Source organism: Syzygium oleosum, unplaced genomic scaffold (genome assembly GCF_021117445.2).
Source record: "Syzygium oleosum isolate NSW1041296 unplaced genomic scaffold, Sole_v2.1 Sole_v2.10, whole genome shotgun sequence".
Lineage (NCBI taxonomy): Eukaryota > Viridiplantae > Streptophyta > Magnoliopsida > Myrtales > Myrtaceae > Syzygium > Syzygium oleosum.
The window spans coordinates 7356791-7374006 of NW_026607494.1; the positions used below are offsets into that span (position 1 = coordinate 7356791).

At 43.1% G+C, this 17216-nt stretch overlaps 2 protein-coding genes across 2 annotated transcripts; one reads left to right on the forward strand and one right to left on the reverse strand.

Moving 5' to 3' along the window:
* Window positions 1-7961: 7961 nt before the first annotated feature.
* LOC115685834 (probable WRKY transcription factor 70) lies at window positions 7962-9559 on the forward strand. Its single transcript, XM_030610968.2, has 3 exons — window positions 7962-8361; window positions 8480-8584; window positions 8798-9559. Exons 1-3 carry the CDS (start codon window positions 8060-8062, stop codon window positions 9258-9260), a joined length of 870 nt encoding a protein of 289 aa, XP_030466828.2. The 5' UTR covers window positions 7962-8059; the 3' UTR covers window positions 9261-9559.
* Window positions 9560-15243: 5684 nt separating this feature from the next.
* On the reverse strand, window positions 15244-16420 carry LOC115685812 (uncharacterized). Its single transcript, XM_030610928.2, has 2 exons — window positions 16038-16420; window positions 15244-15952 (listed from the first exon to the last, which is right to left on the reverse strand). The coding sequence occupies exons 1-2, from the start codon at window positions 16200-16202 to the stop codon at window positions 15437-15439; spliced, it is 681 nt and encodes a 226-aa protein (XP_030466788.1). The 5' UTR covers window positions 16203-16420; the 3' UTR covers window positions 15244-15436.
* Window positions 16421-17216: the final 796 nt, after the last annotated feature.

Sequence of the window (17216 nt, forward strand, 5' to 3'; positions counted from 1 at the left end):
TCTCCTTCCTCTTTGCCAATTTCACTATATTGCCTGAGGCCAGATCGGATCCTTCTTTATGAACAGGTAGTGTTACTTCCCAAATTCCCCAGATGGCCCTTTCATGTTTCAAACTTCAGCATCTTTGGGAGTAGATATGCAAAAGTGGGTTCTCGTCTGGTATATGCACAGGGCTTTAGGGTTTCTGATCTTAGGTTACTGATGAAGGCCGAGACTTGGAAATAAGTTCTCTGGGTACGACAGTTTCTTTATCGTCCCTCTTTGTTGGTTTGAAGGATAGATTTCGAAAGTCACATGCGGTTTCTGTCAATTATCAAAATTGTGATGACATCTCGCAAAGGACGAATGTCCAATCTATGCATAGGCTATGATGGCAACTTATGTGCCCGTATTATTTAGTCTAGCGAGACTTGCACATGGAAAGCTCAATTGTGAGTAAATCTGCAAACCTTCACTAATTATCGGACTCGATATTCTATTACGGTGAAATGATGATAGTGGTGAGTAACTAATTGCAGGTTCGATGGTTGCAATTGGGATTATCTTAGTAAAGTGTTCACCAAAATAGAGGGAGACGTGCCGCCATCTGCTTTTAGTATCAATTGTCTTATCTTAGTAATCAACAATTTGCTAAATTTGCTGACACATGGGTGCTCAATCCAGCACGAATTCCGATCGATCTGGTCAGGAAAACTGTCCCTCAGACAGCAGGGAACAGTTCAGGATTGTCCGACTTCCCTTCACACCCTACAATTAGGAAGAGTTCGAGCTCATGTAATTCTTCGTGATCAACTTCATTTGCTAAGTAATTCCCATAACGAAGAGTGCCTGCTTCACACGAGATCCAATTCACCGGAAATTTATTATTAAAAAAAAAATCGCGTTTTGGACCGGATAAAGAACATATAGAGTGACATGTGAGAAACTAATCCCCCAAAATTGCAAATGCAATGTAGCCCGACACTTGAGGAAGTCTTTAGGTGAGAGAAGAAGACCATAAACTTGGAAAGATCGTCGAATTGACTGGTCCTATTCCCGTGGTAGCTAGGAAACTACAGTACTCCTGATGGATTCTCGGACTTATGTGAGGCTGAGTATTCATCGATTCTCTATCTCTCCGTCCTTTTGTTTATTGCTAAGGTTTGTGCGTATTCGAAACTGGTGTGTAATCACCTAACGTCAGTCATTTGGGAATTTGCGTTGGGATGGACACTGGGCAGTCAAGAAAGACCTTTTTTTCTCTTTTAAACTTGGTATGAGCCTAGAACTTAGAGCCGATGTTGTCCTATAGTTTCTGTACTTCTGCACTTCGTGTTGTCTCATCTCCTATCTCATATATTTTCTCTCCAACCATCACCCTTATATCGTCCATCTTGTTCACGGGATGAACTTTCCCTATTCATTGAATAGAGTTCAATACCCGATAAAAGTTCGACAACCCAATTTGCATAGCCTCCTCATTTCCGACCAAATGCCTCCGATTCGACTCGAGGGTACGGGCTCTTCTCAATTCGGGGCCGACAAATCAGTCACGCCCCACTTTCAAGATATCCCAGGTACCCGACGCAAAAGAGAACTTTTCAAGTAAAAAATTTCGAGGAATCTAGAAGAATTGTACACCACCTAACTTGTCATTGAAATCGTCAACAAACCCTACTCCAAGCAGATTATTTATGTGGGATCAATGTGTTTCTCGTGAGGCCGTGTTTCCGTAAATGCCGATCCAATCGAATCAATAAACTAAAGCCTTGGGTCATTGACTTGTACTCCTCGAATGGTGGAGGGTCAACGGTCAGCCGAAGGTCTTGGAGCAGAGCAGGTAACGCCACTCCCATACCCCGCGTGGTCAAAACGAACGAACACACACACACGCACGCACACTTCCGAGAAGAGTCCCTGACATTAAATTTTCCAAAAAGGGGTCCTACGTAAATGTAATCGACGCGGTCTATTTTAGGGTTAGTTGCAGTGATTAACGTGGGAACGGGTAAACCGAAGTGTGAACGGTGCGGCACTTGGTCTAATGGACGCGCGAAAGCGCTTCGATAAAGCTCGACTCTCTTTCACGGGGCTTGAATTGGGACTTTGTACTAGAGTTTTACTGTGTAAGGACAAGATGGGTTCGGGTATGAATTTGACGAATTTGGGAATTCGCTTTCCCATTATGTAACCATGTCTGTCTATGGAGTTAAGGAAGGACGTATTCAACCACCCTCTTAAATTTGATTTAGCTTTGACCAAATACTTCGAGCCCTCGCTGTCGCTGAGCTGAGGACATCCCCCAAGAGAGTGGGGGATTTCGTAATATTTCTGATTGGCTGTCTTGTGTTTCTAATAAGTTGTTTAACAGTTGGCATCTTTCGAATTATAATCCTAGAAACTATTTGTGTCTATATTTGATGGGAAGATGATATCAAAGTGAGTGATATAGTAGCTGGAAGGCGCGGGAATTTTCGCTTTTGTCGGTGGGAGAAAAACCCTCGACAGATATTTCTAAATGAAGATGGTTCTAGTTCTCATGAAGAACATATTTGACCGTATGTCTTGCGTGTATGTATGTGTAAAACTTGTGTTGATACTAAAATGAAGTTTAGATTTTTCTTGTACGTAGATGGGCGGGTGTGACCCGTTGATCAGAGACAAGTTTAGAGGCAACGTCTGGAGGGCAGTATAGCTCAATTTTAATTTGCAATGACCGCGTGACAAAATCAATCCCAGATAAAAGCCCTCTCCCTCGTGTTAGCGTTACGGCTACTTAGTCAAATTAAGGGGAAAATGGTAAAACTACTGGGAAGAATATAGCGGAGAAGTCGCGACCTAAGTTGACCCGATGATCACGGCTTAATCCCTAAAAATTCAAACTTTGCGTCCAATATCAATTCTATCCTAAACTTTTTTAAAAAAAAATTAAAAGATCACAAATTTTTACCTTAGTCCAAAATTTGCCCCCGTTAACCTTCCTAAAAATCACCATCGATTTCTTGAAAATTATATATATTAGGGTCACTTAGAGGTTCATTATCAAAACTCGCGTCTTTATTAACATCCCCATTTCGTAGGGAACAAAAACAACTTTCCGATGTTGATAATTTTGAGGAAATCAATTGCGATTTTTCGACGGAGGGCTAACCAAAGCAGATTTGAGACTAAAGTGAAAGCTTGTGATTCCTTTTAGACAAAAACAGTAGGGGAAGAATTGGAATTGGATCGAAGTTGAGAGTTTTTGCGAATTGCCCAATGACCACTTATGTACCTTTCTTTTTACAAACCCAATTTTTTTTGGACAAAACAAACCCAATTCACAAACCTCGTAAAGTGCGCATAACAACTTGCCAAACAAAGTGTTTGATTACATTCTTTTGTTCCTAATCGTTTGGGAACAGCAATGCGTTTGTTTAATTTTTTGATTCTAGGCACAATTTTGTCAAAATTGTTCTCGAATCCGTTTCAAGAATAAAAAAAGTAGATTCTGATTAAGAATTTTAAGAATCAATTTTTTTTCTTCTTCCTTTCTTGGTTTTTAATGTAGCTTCTAATGTCCTACTGAGGACCACCTCATTGGATCGCGACGAGAATAAAATATTTTAATAAAAAATATTATTAAAATAAAAATATTTTTACATAGCCATGGCCGCGCTGAACCATGGCATAAAAAAGAAAAATATATATTTTTAATAAAAATATTTTAATAAAAATATTATTAATAAAAAAAATATTTTACCCGCCATGGCCTATGTGAAAACTTGCGTTGATACTAAAATGAAGTTTAGATTTTTCTTGTACGTAGATGGACGGGTGTGACCCGCTGATGGCCATGGCCAAAAAAAATAAAAATGCATATTTTTAATAAAAATATTATTAATAAAAAAATATTTTACAGGCCATGGCTGACATTGACAGCCATGGCCAAAAAAAAAAAAAATATATTTTTAATAAAAATATTTTAATAAAAAAATATTTTACCAGCCATGTTTGGCGACCAGGCCATGACAAAAAAATAAAAATATATATTTTTAATAAAAATATTATTTTACCGGCCATAGCATAAAAAAGAAAAAAATATATTTTTAATAAAAATAATTTAATAAAAAATATTATTAATAAAAAGAAATTTTACCAACCATGGCCGCAACTAGGCCATGGAAAAAAATAAAAATATATATTTTTAAAAAAAATATTTTACCGGTCACTTAGAGGTCATGCTCCTGAGTGCCATGGCCAAGAAGGAGGAAAAGAAAAAAGAAAGAAATATTAAAATATTTAAAAATATTATTAATAAAAAAGAAATTTTTAAGGCGTTGCTACAAACGCATTTATGTTCTTTTTCTATTCTAGGGATGGAATTTTGGAAGAATTGGAATTGGATCTGCAATTGAGAGTTTTTTTGGAGAATTAGGCCCAATGACCACTTAAGTACCTTTCTTTTTACAAACCCAATTTTTTTTTGGACAAAACAAACCCAATTCACATACCTCTAAATAAACCTCAAATTGAAAAGACTAAACTGTCGCTTATTTCAAACTAATGTTTTGGGTATGCATGAGAATTTAGTATTTCAAGACTGACAAATTTACAAAGTAAACGGCATTTTCGTAGATAAAGACACGGAGATAGGTGCCATTAGGATTAGTCGCGCGAACACAGAGAAATAGATAGTAAAGGCAAGGAAGAGAAATCGAGACACAAGATTTTATCCCGTTTCACCTTTTAAACTAGGGCTATATCAAGCAGAATGATTTTACTATAATCAGCACCTCGCACCTCTCTGTCACAATCCTCAATTACACGTAAAATAAATTATACATACTCAATACCTATACATGGCTCGAGCTTAAATTACCAACAAAACACGAGCCCCAACTATAACAACTTTCCAGGTGCCGTGGGGACGCTGCCCCCTTAAAGGTGCGACGGGGTTTCCAACAGCAAAACTCGGGTGATATATTTTGTGTTTGTTTTTTTAAAAAAAAGTGAAAGAGTATACAAGTGGTCATTGGTGGAAGGTTAGATATGTTTGTCTTTTCTCCACGTGCTCTTTTTATTTATTTTTTTCGTTTTCCCGTTTTTGTTTAATTCCTCGGACCTCGATGTAATAATAATGCGGTAACGTTAGATAGACTACGGACGACTCGGGGGGGCGTGTTACCACTTACCTACTGTGGTTTTGTCCTTTTCCTCCGGGGGGGGGGACGGCGAAAAGACGCATCTGCCCCTAGTGCTCGGGAGGAGCGCGCCGAAGGGGGAGGCCGTTCCTGTCATTTCGGGCGTGCCGCGGGGGGCTGCGCAAAGTGGATGATAGCCCCGGTGATGACGCCACGGTGGCGACGCCACGTGCTTACGCCAGCGGCACGCTCAGCGGGTGGGAAAAGGACGCAGTGTCCTGATGGCGGACGACCAGTCGCGGACCGGAGCGCGTGTGTGGGACTCGAGCGCTTGTTTTATGAGCATTTTGAGTTTAAATTTCCATTAATAGGAAGTGTTGTCATTCCTTTTTTTTTTTTTTTTTTTTGTGTTCATTGGATTAGGAATACAAGTGGATCATTTCGGAAATTACAATTATATCTCGAGTTTCGAGTTACGCGATTAATATGAGTTTTGTCCATAATTTTTTGATTGATTTAGGATATTGTCGATTCTCATCTCTATAAAAACGCAGGATTTGATACAAACATGGTATGTGCTCGATCTGATTGACACTAATCGCTCCCCTCTCCTTCCCGTCGTATGGGTAATGATAGTGTAGTTAGTCAGTGAGCCATACGACTTTATATTGTGCTATAGACTGTCATGTACTTCACTGGTGCAAGACAGTCTTTGTGCTATACTTCTTCACTATTCAAGTCAAGGTCAGATTTTTCGACCGGGTAAAAAGAAAAAGAAAAGTCCAGGTCTAATTTCATTTTAATCAAAACTAATCAAGTTCAAAAAATCGAATAAGTTCGGTCGTCTTGCCCCTCTCTTTGTTGCTATCGCCGTGTCAAAGGTATCAATGAATCGAGGATGAAGATCCTTTGGCACAAACCGATCCCGTCATCTCCACCTAGTAGGGGCAAGGAAGTTGGTGACCTAACAGGGGCCGGTGACCGAAGTCACCGTGGACAATAGCCATAACCTAGGCCAAGCACTGTACGAAACAAACACGTGTTGCAATTTCCAAGTCGAGGCGGATCATTGTGGCATGATTTGTAGAAGAGGATATGGATAGTGGATATGCGACTCGGTGTCCAAGGCCGAAGGATTCAATTTCACGTCGAACAAGTTAGATGACTTGAATTGCACAAGAAATTGGGAAGGCAAAAAAACTCACAAGTGGGGGCAAGGAAGTTGGTGACCTAACAGGGGCCGGTGACCGAAGTCACCGTGGACAATAGCCATAACCTAGGCCAAGATCGTACGAAACAAACACGTGTTGCGTTTCCAAGTCGAGGCGGATCATCGTGGCATGATTTGTAGAAGAGGATATGGATAGTGGATATGCGACTCGGTGTCCAAGGCCGAAGGATTCAATTTCACGTCGAACAAGTTAGATGACTTGAATTGCACAAGAAATTGGGAAGGCAAAAAAACTCACAAGTGGTACTGCACTCAACCCAATGCCAAAAAGAGAATCGCTTTTGTTTCAAAAAAGGGATAATGACATAAATGGTTACTGAACTTTGACCCAATGTATAATGTGATATGTGAACTTTTAATTCGTTTAATGTGGTCCCTAAACTTTATCTCAATGTGCGATGTGGCCCATGAATAAATTGGTCCCTAAACCTCTGGTACATGTTTAATACAGCTCCTGAATTGTATAAAAATGTTCAGTGTTGTCCTTAATTCAAGTTCAAGGATTGTAACAACCCAGTCCGATAAGGGGAGTGGTCGCTGAGGCTAGAGGGTTGGACAAGGATCGGCTCATAGCAAGCTTCTAGGATAGTGAAGGGAGTAGGAATGAACCGAACTATGCATCAAATAGGAAAAGAGCGATTTTGGAATAAATATGTGAAAACTATAATCAACTCACAAAAGCGCCTTTTGACTTAATGGGCAACATTTATCTTTGGAACTTCAAAATTAAGCATGCTCAAGTAGGAGTACTTCCAGGATGGGTAACATTCTAGAAAGGTGCCAACCTGTACGCCAAATGACAGAACCATGAGGTTTGGTATGGGACGGATTAAAGTAGACAATACCTCAGTGAGTTAATTCAGGAATGTCACAATATGGAATTAGAGTGGTACCACCTCCGGTAGTTGTATGATTCGGGGACAAACCACTCGGAAGCTGGTGGGCCTATAACAACCCGGTCCAACGAGGGCAAGGATTGGTTGCCGGGGCTAGAGGGCTTGAACAAGGAGTGGCTCTTAGTGGGCTTATAGGATGGTGAAAGGGTTCATGCACCGAACAGGGGAGAGCGATTCTGGAATAGATATGTGAAATTTGGAACTAATTCACGAAGGTACCTTTTGACGTAACGGCTACGTTTAGCTTAGGTGGGAGCACTCCCAGAATAGGTAATCTCTTGGGAAGGTGCCCACCTTGTATGGAATGGGCCAAAGCAAACAAAACCTCAATGATTGAATTCAGGAATGTCACGGGGATAACATAGAATATTTTCATATGGTTTGAGAACTAAATTGAACATGTCCCAAAAGTCCAGATATTACATCGAACAATTTAAAATTTCAGGACCTACATTATACATTAGGCCAAAGTTCGAGAATCACATTACACGTTAGGTCAAAGTTCAGTGACCATTTATGCCGCCATTTTCCTTTAGAAAAATTGCAGAAAAATGATTAATCGATGTTGATGAGATAGCGCGCGTGGGGATCCGGGGACCCCAGTGACGCGTGATTTTTACTGGCAACTTTCTCGGCTCCTTCCATGAACGATCCCCTTTCGCTTCTTTTCGCTGAGCTCTTCCTTATTTATTTTCCGCACTACCGACGTAATCTCCCCGGCTCTTCCTCCACGATCCATCTTTCTCTCTCTCTCTCTCGCTATCTACCACTGACCATCATCATCTGTAAGCAAAGACGCCCGAGTAATTAATACCCCACAAAAGAAAAGAATGGAACCCTCGTCGTCCTGCCATCGGAAAATGGAGGCCATGAAAGAGCTGGTCCGAGGCCAAGATCTGGCCAAGCAGCTACAGGAGCTCATGTCCCGCGGCGGGTCGCCTTCGGTCGAGGACGCCGCCGACCAGCTCATCACTTCCTTCACCAACGCTCTCTCCATGCTGAGCAGCTCCGAATCCGACGACTGCTCGCAAGTCTCGGACGGTCACAACAACAACCACGCCGCCACCAGGTCCGAAGGTTCCTCCGGGGAGAGTAGCAAGCGCAAGGACGGCAGAGGACGCTACAAGAGAAGGTAAGTGATATGTCGCCGAGAGATTCGTATGTCACTAAGTTATTTTTCGGGAGCAAACATGGATGAGATTTGATCTTCTTTTGCCCTTTTCTTTTTGTTGGATTTGTCGGTGTTGCAGGAGGGGTTCGGATACATGGTCAAGAATCAGCGCTACACTCATCGATGATGGTCATGCTTGGAGAAAGTACGGCCAAAAGTTGATCCTTAACTCCGATTTCCCCAGGTAATGAATAGCTAGTTTTCTAGAGATGCGTTAGGTCTCGACCTCCGATCTGAGGTGGGGGAGAGTTTAGAATTACCTCTAGTTGATTGTCGCGGTAGATAATGAAAATCCATACGTATATATCTTGATCTTTATGTAGGGCTTTTTCCGTGAAGTTTTCTGCGTAATCTTAAATTTCTTCGTATTTTTCTTGTTGCGATTTTTGGTATGCAGGAGCTATTATAGGTGCACTCACAAAGTGGAACAGAAGTGCCAAGCGACCAAGCAAGTCCAGATGATATCCATGGACCCTCCCATGTATCGGAGCACGTACTATGGCCACCACACGTGCAAGAACCTGCTAAACTCCCCTCAGATCATCGGCGATCCTGAGGATGAGGACGCCAAGAACCTCGTCAGCTTCGGCAGCAACGCCGCGAGCTCGCAGAACAACCCCTTCTTCTCCTCGTTGGGCTTCGGGTCGATCAAGGAGGAACACAAGCAAGAGATGGTGCCGGAGGGCGATCACACCCTATTCTACACCCAACCGCCGCCTAGTGATTGTAATTTTCCCATGGAATACTGGCCGAGAGAGCTGGATCAGCTTGAGGATTTCATGCCCTATGCATCTTATCGATATATAGGGTCATCGCCTCGAACCAGTGTTGGTACTCCTGAGGTCCATCTGCACTATTGAAACTGGTGGGCCTCATCAATTTTTACTGATCAGACGAATGTGTGCCCTGATCTTTGTGATGTTTTCTACTCAAGATGGAGGTCGATGGTCACTGAGATTCTCCAATGTTGTAAAATCTAGCCTACTAATTCGGAAGAGATCAATAGTTAGTCCCTTTCAGTATACATTAACGGGAGAATCCTTTGTGTCTTCTCACATTGATCAGCTCAGTGGGAGCTGACAGATGGTCTCCTATTAGTTTGGTCATGGCTTGTGGCTTCATGTCCTTTGATTGGTAATACTTCAAGTTTTGGAATTTTGGTTGATCCACTGTGGCATATGAATGTGATCAATTTGCGTTCTTGATTACTTTCAAATTCAAGTATCTATCCTTCTTGATTATGGACAAACACATACTATATCTCGTGGGTTTGTCCACATTTGCCAGACATGCCAGCCGTATTCTCAAATTGGTCTATAATTAGGAATTTATTTACATACAATCTTGCTTTTATGAACTTAATGTAGTTTGGACACGATTTATATAATAGTTCTGGAGACGATCTTCTGTTGAATTGTCGCCTATACCCATTGCTATGATGTATACGTTTCGATATATGCCTAAGCTACGCGTTTAAATTGGTCGCGTCTTTTTATCTTGTGATTTGGCTTTCGCCTTTCGTGTAAAATGCTATAAGATGGGGCTTCTTAGCATGAAGCAGGGCCAATCGGTAGGGCAAAGTGCATTAACTCTTTAACTCATTTTGCTTAATTAGTAATGTAATTATCGTTCTGGGCATTTACTCCAACTCCTGCTGAAAGCTTTTCGACCTTTTGCTACGGATGAGCCACACGACCGATACTATGAATCTGCACCAGGATCGATTTGATTGTGTGTTTCCGTATGGGCTTACGGATTATTTCCTGTGTGAAACTGTACAGTAGTAATTGGAAACTAAACATGAACCAAGTACTAGGTTAATTGGCTTGCGGGAAAATTCCAAATAGGAGTATAAAGTGCCATCGTTTTCTTAAAGGAGGACCCGAAGTGAACTTTATCTTAAATAAGTAGCCGAAGTAATCATTTAGTCTCAAATAAGAATCCGAAGTAGTCATTTAGTCTCAAATAAGTGCTGACTCGCCGGCCGGCAAACAAATGCATCTCCCGTTCGTATTCCGGCAGCCGGTCGGGGGTATTTTCGTCCTAAGATATATATATTTTCTCTCTTTTTTGACCCTGTTCATCTTCTTCTGGATCCGAGCCATGGTGTCCCTGTTCATCATCTTCTTCGTCAATGCTGAAGGGGTTGAATCTGAGGTCGCACCAGAGAGAATGCTCCCGACTGTACCATGACGAAGCAAAATTGGGGAGGAAGAAGATCCATGGGCCTGGAACCAAAAGAAGAAGATGAGTAGAGGGAAAAAAAGAAGAACAAAAAGAAAGAGAAGTATGGAAGTGACGCGACCAAACTCTGCCTTCTCTGCGACCACCAAGTCCACCCCGCCAACCTCTCCTCCCTCGCAAGCACCTCCGCTCCCAGATCTGCGACAACTGCGCCTCCGCTTGCTGCTCCACCGACAACCGCGTCCTCTACTAGGACTGCGACTGGGACGCCCACGTCCCCTCCACCCACCGTCGCTCCCGGCTTGACGGATTCTCCGGCTGCCCCTCTGCCCTCGAGCTCGCCTCCCTCTGGGGCCTCGATTCGGACGACATTAATCTAATGCCTAACGAAGAAGAAGAAGATTTTTTTGTGGTCAAACGAAGAAGAAGATGATGAACAGGAATAAGAGTGAAAAAGAAAAGAAAAAAAACGCCTTTGACGAAAATACCCCCGACCGGCTAGTAATTTTTAACTCTTCGACTTGCCTCGCGGGCGATTTGGGGGCACGGTGCTGCTTCGATCATGTCGAGTTTGAATCCTCCCTCACGCATCCAGCTCGTGCAACGCTACCGTTGATATCGACACCACCATTCACTGTCATCCAGGGTGGTCCACAACGCAATCTTTTCTTCCCACAACGCAGAACGACACATCGAAGCCAAGGGAGCCGATTCGATGATTGCCTTCGCGTCCAGGTCGAATTGACTGTGAGTTGTACAGCGTGTATAATCAGCATGGAAGTGGACGAATCTGGGCCAAGTCGATCCAGTTTCAGCATCTGTCGCTGGGCTGTGTTAAACCGCTTCCGCTTTTTGGACTTCCGAAAGGACAAGGACAGACGAAGACCCTTCGGCTAAGCTTTGGACCACACTAAGGAAAGATTCAGATCCTTGCAGCAGCACTTCATTTTCGTTTTGCCCTTATTCACCTCGTAGGTTTTAAGGAATATTCCTGGCAGTTCATATGTTAAATATAATATGTCTTCAGGCACATGCTTCTGTATGAAAAATGATCAGCTCGATTTTTTTTTTTGTCTCCATATAAAGATTTATCCTGAAGATATACATTATTTAATCGAGCATAGGGCAAGAGGACAAAAGAGTATATCAAACCAGCACCATGATCTGAAACCGAAGGTATGAATTTGAGATGATCGCTGCATTTGTTTTTATTGTTAGTAGGGATAGCCGCGGACGAGTTCGAGAGGGTTCTCGCCAGTTTCGAGTTCTCATGCACTTTAGTGGGAATAAGATGGAATGCAGACTCAATTTGAAAGACCCGACTCGAGTTTGGAATAAGTTTGGGATTTATTTGCTAATGGGATTTGGGTTTGGACTGGGCCGATCATCCCGAATATGTCTCGTGTGAGAAAATTATCCAAAAAGTACTAACCCTACTGCACTTTCACCATTTTTTTTTTTGGGAGTGGGAGGGCAGAACCGATTGCACCGCCACTTTGGCCAATTTACTCTTAAACTTTTTCACGTTTTGCCAATTAATTTTATCTGGCTAATTTAGCGTGAAATTGCTGAAGTAGATGTCGACCGTCCTACGTACCATAGCCGGTGTTGATATGTACAATTTTTATAATTTTTTAAAACTTCTGAATATTGTATTATTTTTTTCTTTCTTTTTCTCTTTCTTTTTCCAAGCCTAGAGAGGTCGTCGGCCAAAGGCAAGAGCTTCGCGGTAGGAGCGTGCAAAAGAACCAGGAACCACACGAACCACTCGAAAGTGTGCCAAACCGGCTCATAACCGGCAGTTCCCATGGGAACTAGTCCGGTTACCGGTAGTTCCCATGGGTACTGGTTCGGTTACCGGTTCCAAGTGTGGAACTGCCCACCCACCCGGACCGGATCGGACCGGTACATATATATTTAAAATTTTTATGTTTTCATATTAAGACCCTAGTTTCCTACCTATCTCTCTCCATCTCTCGCATCACTCATCACAATTGATTCTTAGGCCACTTAAAACCCCATCGAAGATGTCTTCTTTGTCAACTCTCCTCCTTCATTCTAAATCCCCTGCGATTCCTCCCTCTCGCTTCTTCCTCCCCTCGTTGATTCTCCAGAAAGCACCACTCATCCGGAATCTCCATCTCAAGCCTCGGCCCTCCTCGTTGGCGATGCCGCGGAACACAATGTTGGCGCAAGGAGCTCTTTCGAAGGCCTGACCCTGATCCAGTCGGCCCCTCCCATGTGGGAGTACACCGTCTTCAACAACCTCTTGATCTTCAGCGCCGGCTCTCCCATTCTCGTCGTTGGCCTCTCTGAGTCCAGCATTGGAGCGGCTTTCCTTCAAGAGACTCTCACCCGGCATGCCTTCAATCCCTCTGGGTTTCTTCTCGTCGCTGCCTACTTCGTCATCGTAAGTCGAAACTCTTGAAATCGTGCAATTCATTTTGTTGCTTATAGCTTTTGCATTCTAATACGACTGAATATTTTGCGCTTCGCGGAGATTTATCTCCATTTAGTGAGAGACTTTGATTTGCAGCATCTTGATCACGGTTGAGTATGTTCCTGCTCGTTGTCTCTCTATCTCTCGCCTTGTGGCTCCTTCCATTTTTAGCTCTCATGTAAGCAAAACATGGCCCATTCATTTCATTTGATCATTCTTTCATCCTAAATGGAATTAGGGATGCAGATTCTGTGTTATCCTTTGAAGACCTCTTTTCATGTTCACTTATGTAGAATGTTGTAGGGGTGTCAATGGGTCGGGTCGGCTTCCACTACTACCCGACCCAACCCGAATCATAAGTGTTCGTGCTCTCTCTGACCCGAACCAGACCCGAATCGCATAGGACCTGTACTAAAAATCCGGTTCGGGTCGGGTCGGGTTTCGGGTTTTTGCGTGGGTTTTTCGGAGAGTGCGTTTAGAAGCAAGTCTAGTAAGAACTTTTTTTTTTATAGAGTGGGTATTTATTAAGCTGCTCGTCACTTTGAATACAACTAAATTGCTTGTGCTGAAATCAACTTGTGTACAATAGCTTTTTAACTTAAACTGTAAGCTTCACCATCTTTAATGCCTGAAAAGAGTATAGAATCCAATTGCACTGGAAGCAGCAGCAACATCCAACAATCTAGAAAAGGAGCTCAATTGCCATAACAAATAAATATCTTTTCCCCCACAGAATTAAGCGATGAACTAAAAGACAAATGATTCGGAGTAGAGAACTGCGAAAGCTCCTCATTGAAGTTAATAGAAAAACATACGAAACCTCCTCATCGACGGACGACCAAGATGGAGGCGAAATCAACGCCGGCGACCAAGGGGGAGACCAAGATGGCCTCGATTGAGGGGTTGTGGAAGGAGACGAATCGTTCCGTGTGAGAGAGAGTGTATCCCGAGTTAATACTTAGGGGTGTCAATTCAATTTTGGTAAACTAACATGTTTCGGTTCAATTTGTGTTATGACCCGAACTGAACCGAACCGAACCGAACTGAAACAAGTCACAATACCCATTTTATAAATGTATACCTGAACATAGTAAGACCCGAACCGAAAATACCTTAAAATTTCGAGCCGGTTCGGGTCAGTTTGTGTTTCGGTTCGAGTATTGTGTTTGGTTTTGACACCCCTAGAATGTTGTGGTTTTGTTTGGGATATTTCCGATCCAGTTCCCGGGTGGATCTACGAAACCAACAAGCGATTTCCAGTTCCAGGGTGGGAACCACCCACCTAAAACCTATCACCCCTACTTCGTGGCTCTCGCCTAATGGCCAACAATGGCCGACGAGGGTCGCCATCCCTCGCTCGTGGTCAGTGAGGGTCGGCCGGCCCTCACCTGTGACCAGCAAGGGTTGATGATCGATCCTCGCTAAATTTGGTAGGAAAAAAAAAAGAAAAGAAGGAAAGAAAAATAAAAAAAGAAAAAATTGTAAAGAAAGAAAAAGAAAAAGAAAACAAAAAAATAATTAAAATTTTTCAGTTTTTTAAAATAATTATTCACGTCTGCATTAGCTGTTATATGTGGTTGGCCGTCCTATGTGGTACTACCGGCGTAATGGACTTAATTGGCAAAACATAAAAATTTTGATGATTGAATTGACGAATTAAAAGATTTATAATTGATCGACTAAAGTGCAATAAGTCTACAAGTTTCTGGACAATTTTCCCGGCTAGTTGTCGTCCCTCCTTTTTAGGGGACATTGGTTCATTCAAGCAAAGCACTCCGACTCGTCAATTCTTGACCCAGATAGTTTCACGTGATTGGACCAACACTTGGGGCTTTCACCTGAAGAAGTGTGAGGTCCCGACTGCAAACCCATTATTGGTCTCTTCGGCCACCCTCAAGAGTCACAAATTCGCAAATTTCTGTGCCTCTGTGATGATCGGGTGTACCAAAGTGGGTCCTTTTCTCAATCAACATCGACTAACATGTCGTATTTACTATTGACATGAATTTTGATCTTATATGTGAGCGCAATATTTTCATGGAGGAAGTCTATAACTTATAACCTACTGATCAGAAACATAGTCGGAGAAAATTTCCCTTGACTATACACCATTTCATTTGCGATTCTTCCACATATAAAATGTTCTTATCTTGCTAGAAATTTAGGTCTTTTTCGAATCACAAGCCCGGTTGCATTTGTGGCGAAAATGAAAAGTTCGGTAATGTCAAAACTAAAGATCGTCGACTAAGAAATGTCATCGAGAAGTTGAAGAATCAACAGCAAATATAATGAAAATAACACACGGCAGTAGACATATCAAGCCCTGCCTAATCATTCGAATTGCAATGTCCTTCTTGCGCTAGAGACTCTCTCTGCATTGGATCCATCACAATCCGTACAATTCCGAATCACTCACGCGCGAGTTTTCCCAGTGTGATGCAGAGATCTTCGGGCGAAATCGAGCTCATAAAGCCCCCACACCAACGCCCCGGTGGAGAGGGCGACCAGGACCGGCCCGAACATCCACATCAACAGGGGAAACGTCACGCAGAGCAGCCGGTTCCCGAAAAGGGCCAGCAAGAACCCTCTCTCGAAAACCAATTGCGTGTACATGGAAGAAGAGACCGTACCATCGCTGGTAGCCGCATTTACTAAGTAATTCATGTCGATCAAGTAGCCGACCGCCATCGAGCTGCACAGGAAGCTGAGGCTCGAGAAGAAGGATGCCGATCCGTACTTGAGGGCGAAGATCTTGGGGGATTTGGAGCCGAAGAAGGCGCTGCTGAAGAGGTGGTCCGCACTGTAGGCGTTGTTGGTGAGAGCCGCGAGCGCCAAGTTGATCAGGATGGCTATGGTTGCGGTCAGGATGGTCACCATCAGGGTGTTTCTTGTGCTTTGGACAGCCAACATGCCCGCCTTCTCGTCTCCCTGCACACCGAAAAAACAGAACACTTGAACTACAATTGCCAGTCTATTGAAGCATGATCTGGGAGACAGGGACTGGGCTTATTACCTCTTTGAGGGCAAGAAGCCATGCCTTGCGCTTCTGCGCGTCGTGACCGATGGTGGTGATGGAGGGCTTGTGCTTGATGTTGTGCCAGAGATAGGCGTGGTAACCGACGGTGAGGAAGAGGCTCAGCGGCACCAACACCGTGTCCAAGTACGCGATCACTCTCATCTTTCGATCTGAGTTGGGCTCAATTCAGGAGGATGTTGCCTGCTGTACACCCGAATAAAGCGAGCGTTAGCTTATCCTGCATCTCTGCCAAAACTTACCGAACTTCTGTATCATCCACTTCTATAGTCTCACGGAAGTGGCTGCTTTTGGGCCATGGGATGATGCTTCCTAATCTTGTTGGGATTTGCATTTGGAATCTATACGCCGTGTTGGACTAACATGGCGTGAGCGATCAATTACAGTGTTCGAATGACACGCATCCCAATTAACTTTATGCTTGAATTTTGCCGGATCTCATATCTAATTGACCCACTTCTTCACGTATCACTGTCACGTGGCACAACTGTTGCATAAAATATCACCCCCTAAAGAAGGGGTCGTGTTGCGTTCCATGTAACAGCGCACGAACCATAAGAAGAGCTTCCACTAACACAAAAACGGCAGTCCATGATGCATTAAAGAAATTCAAATGGGGTCGGTGTCACCATGCAATATCAACAGGCACCAAAGTGGACGAGGCAAAGGCATGGTCGTGTCATAAAGCTTGAGCCAACTTTGTGCTTTTTCTGGTGATTTGTCCTCTGCCCAATAGCCAAGATTTGGGTTGCCTTTTCTGATCGTTTTCTTCAGTGCGCTTCCTTTAACTTGGGTCCCTAGAGAAATCCATAGATGATATAAAACCATTTTCATTGTCTGGGAAACTTTGCCCATTTCAAGTTCTTTCTTCCTCTAACAATTACTACTCTTTGATATTCGCAGGCTAAAGTAGAGATGATTGTCCCGAGAAACTTCTTTTGCTTTGGTAGTAGGCGGTGGATTCGATGCGAGCAGGACAAGAGCCGAATACATCGGGCGAACAGGACATACTTGTCTTGACCCGGGTTTATATGGATCGAGCCTACCGCGGTCGTTGATCACGTGAGTTCCACATGATCAATGGTTATGATTTTAGACGGTGCGTGATTGGACGTTTGCCGGAAACTTCCATGCTGTCAATGTCAATAGCTTAGAGTT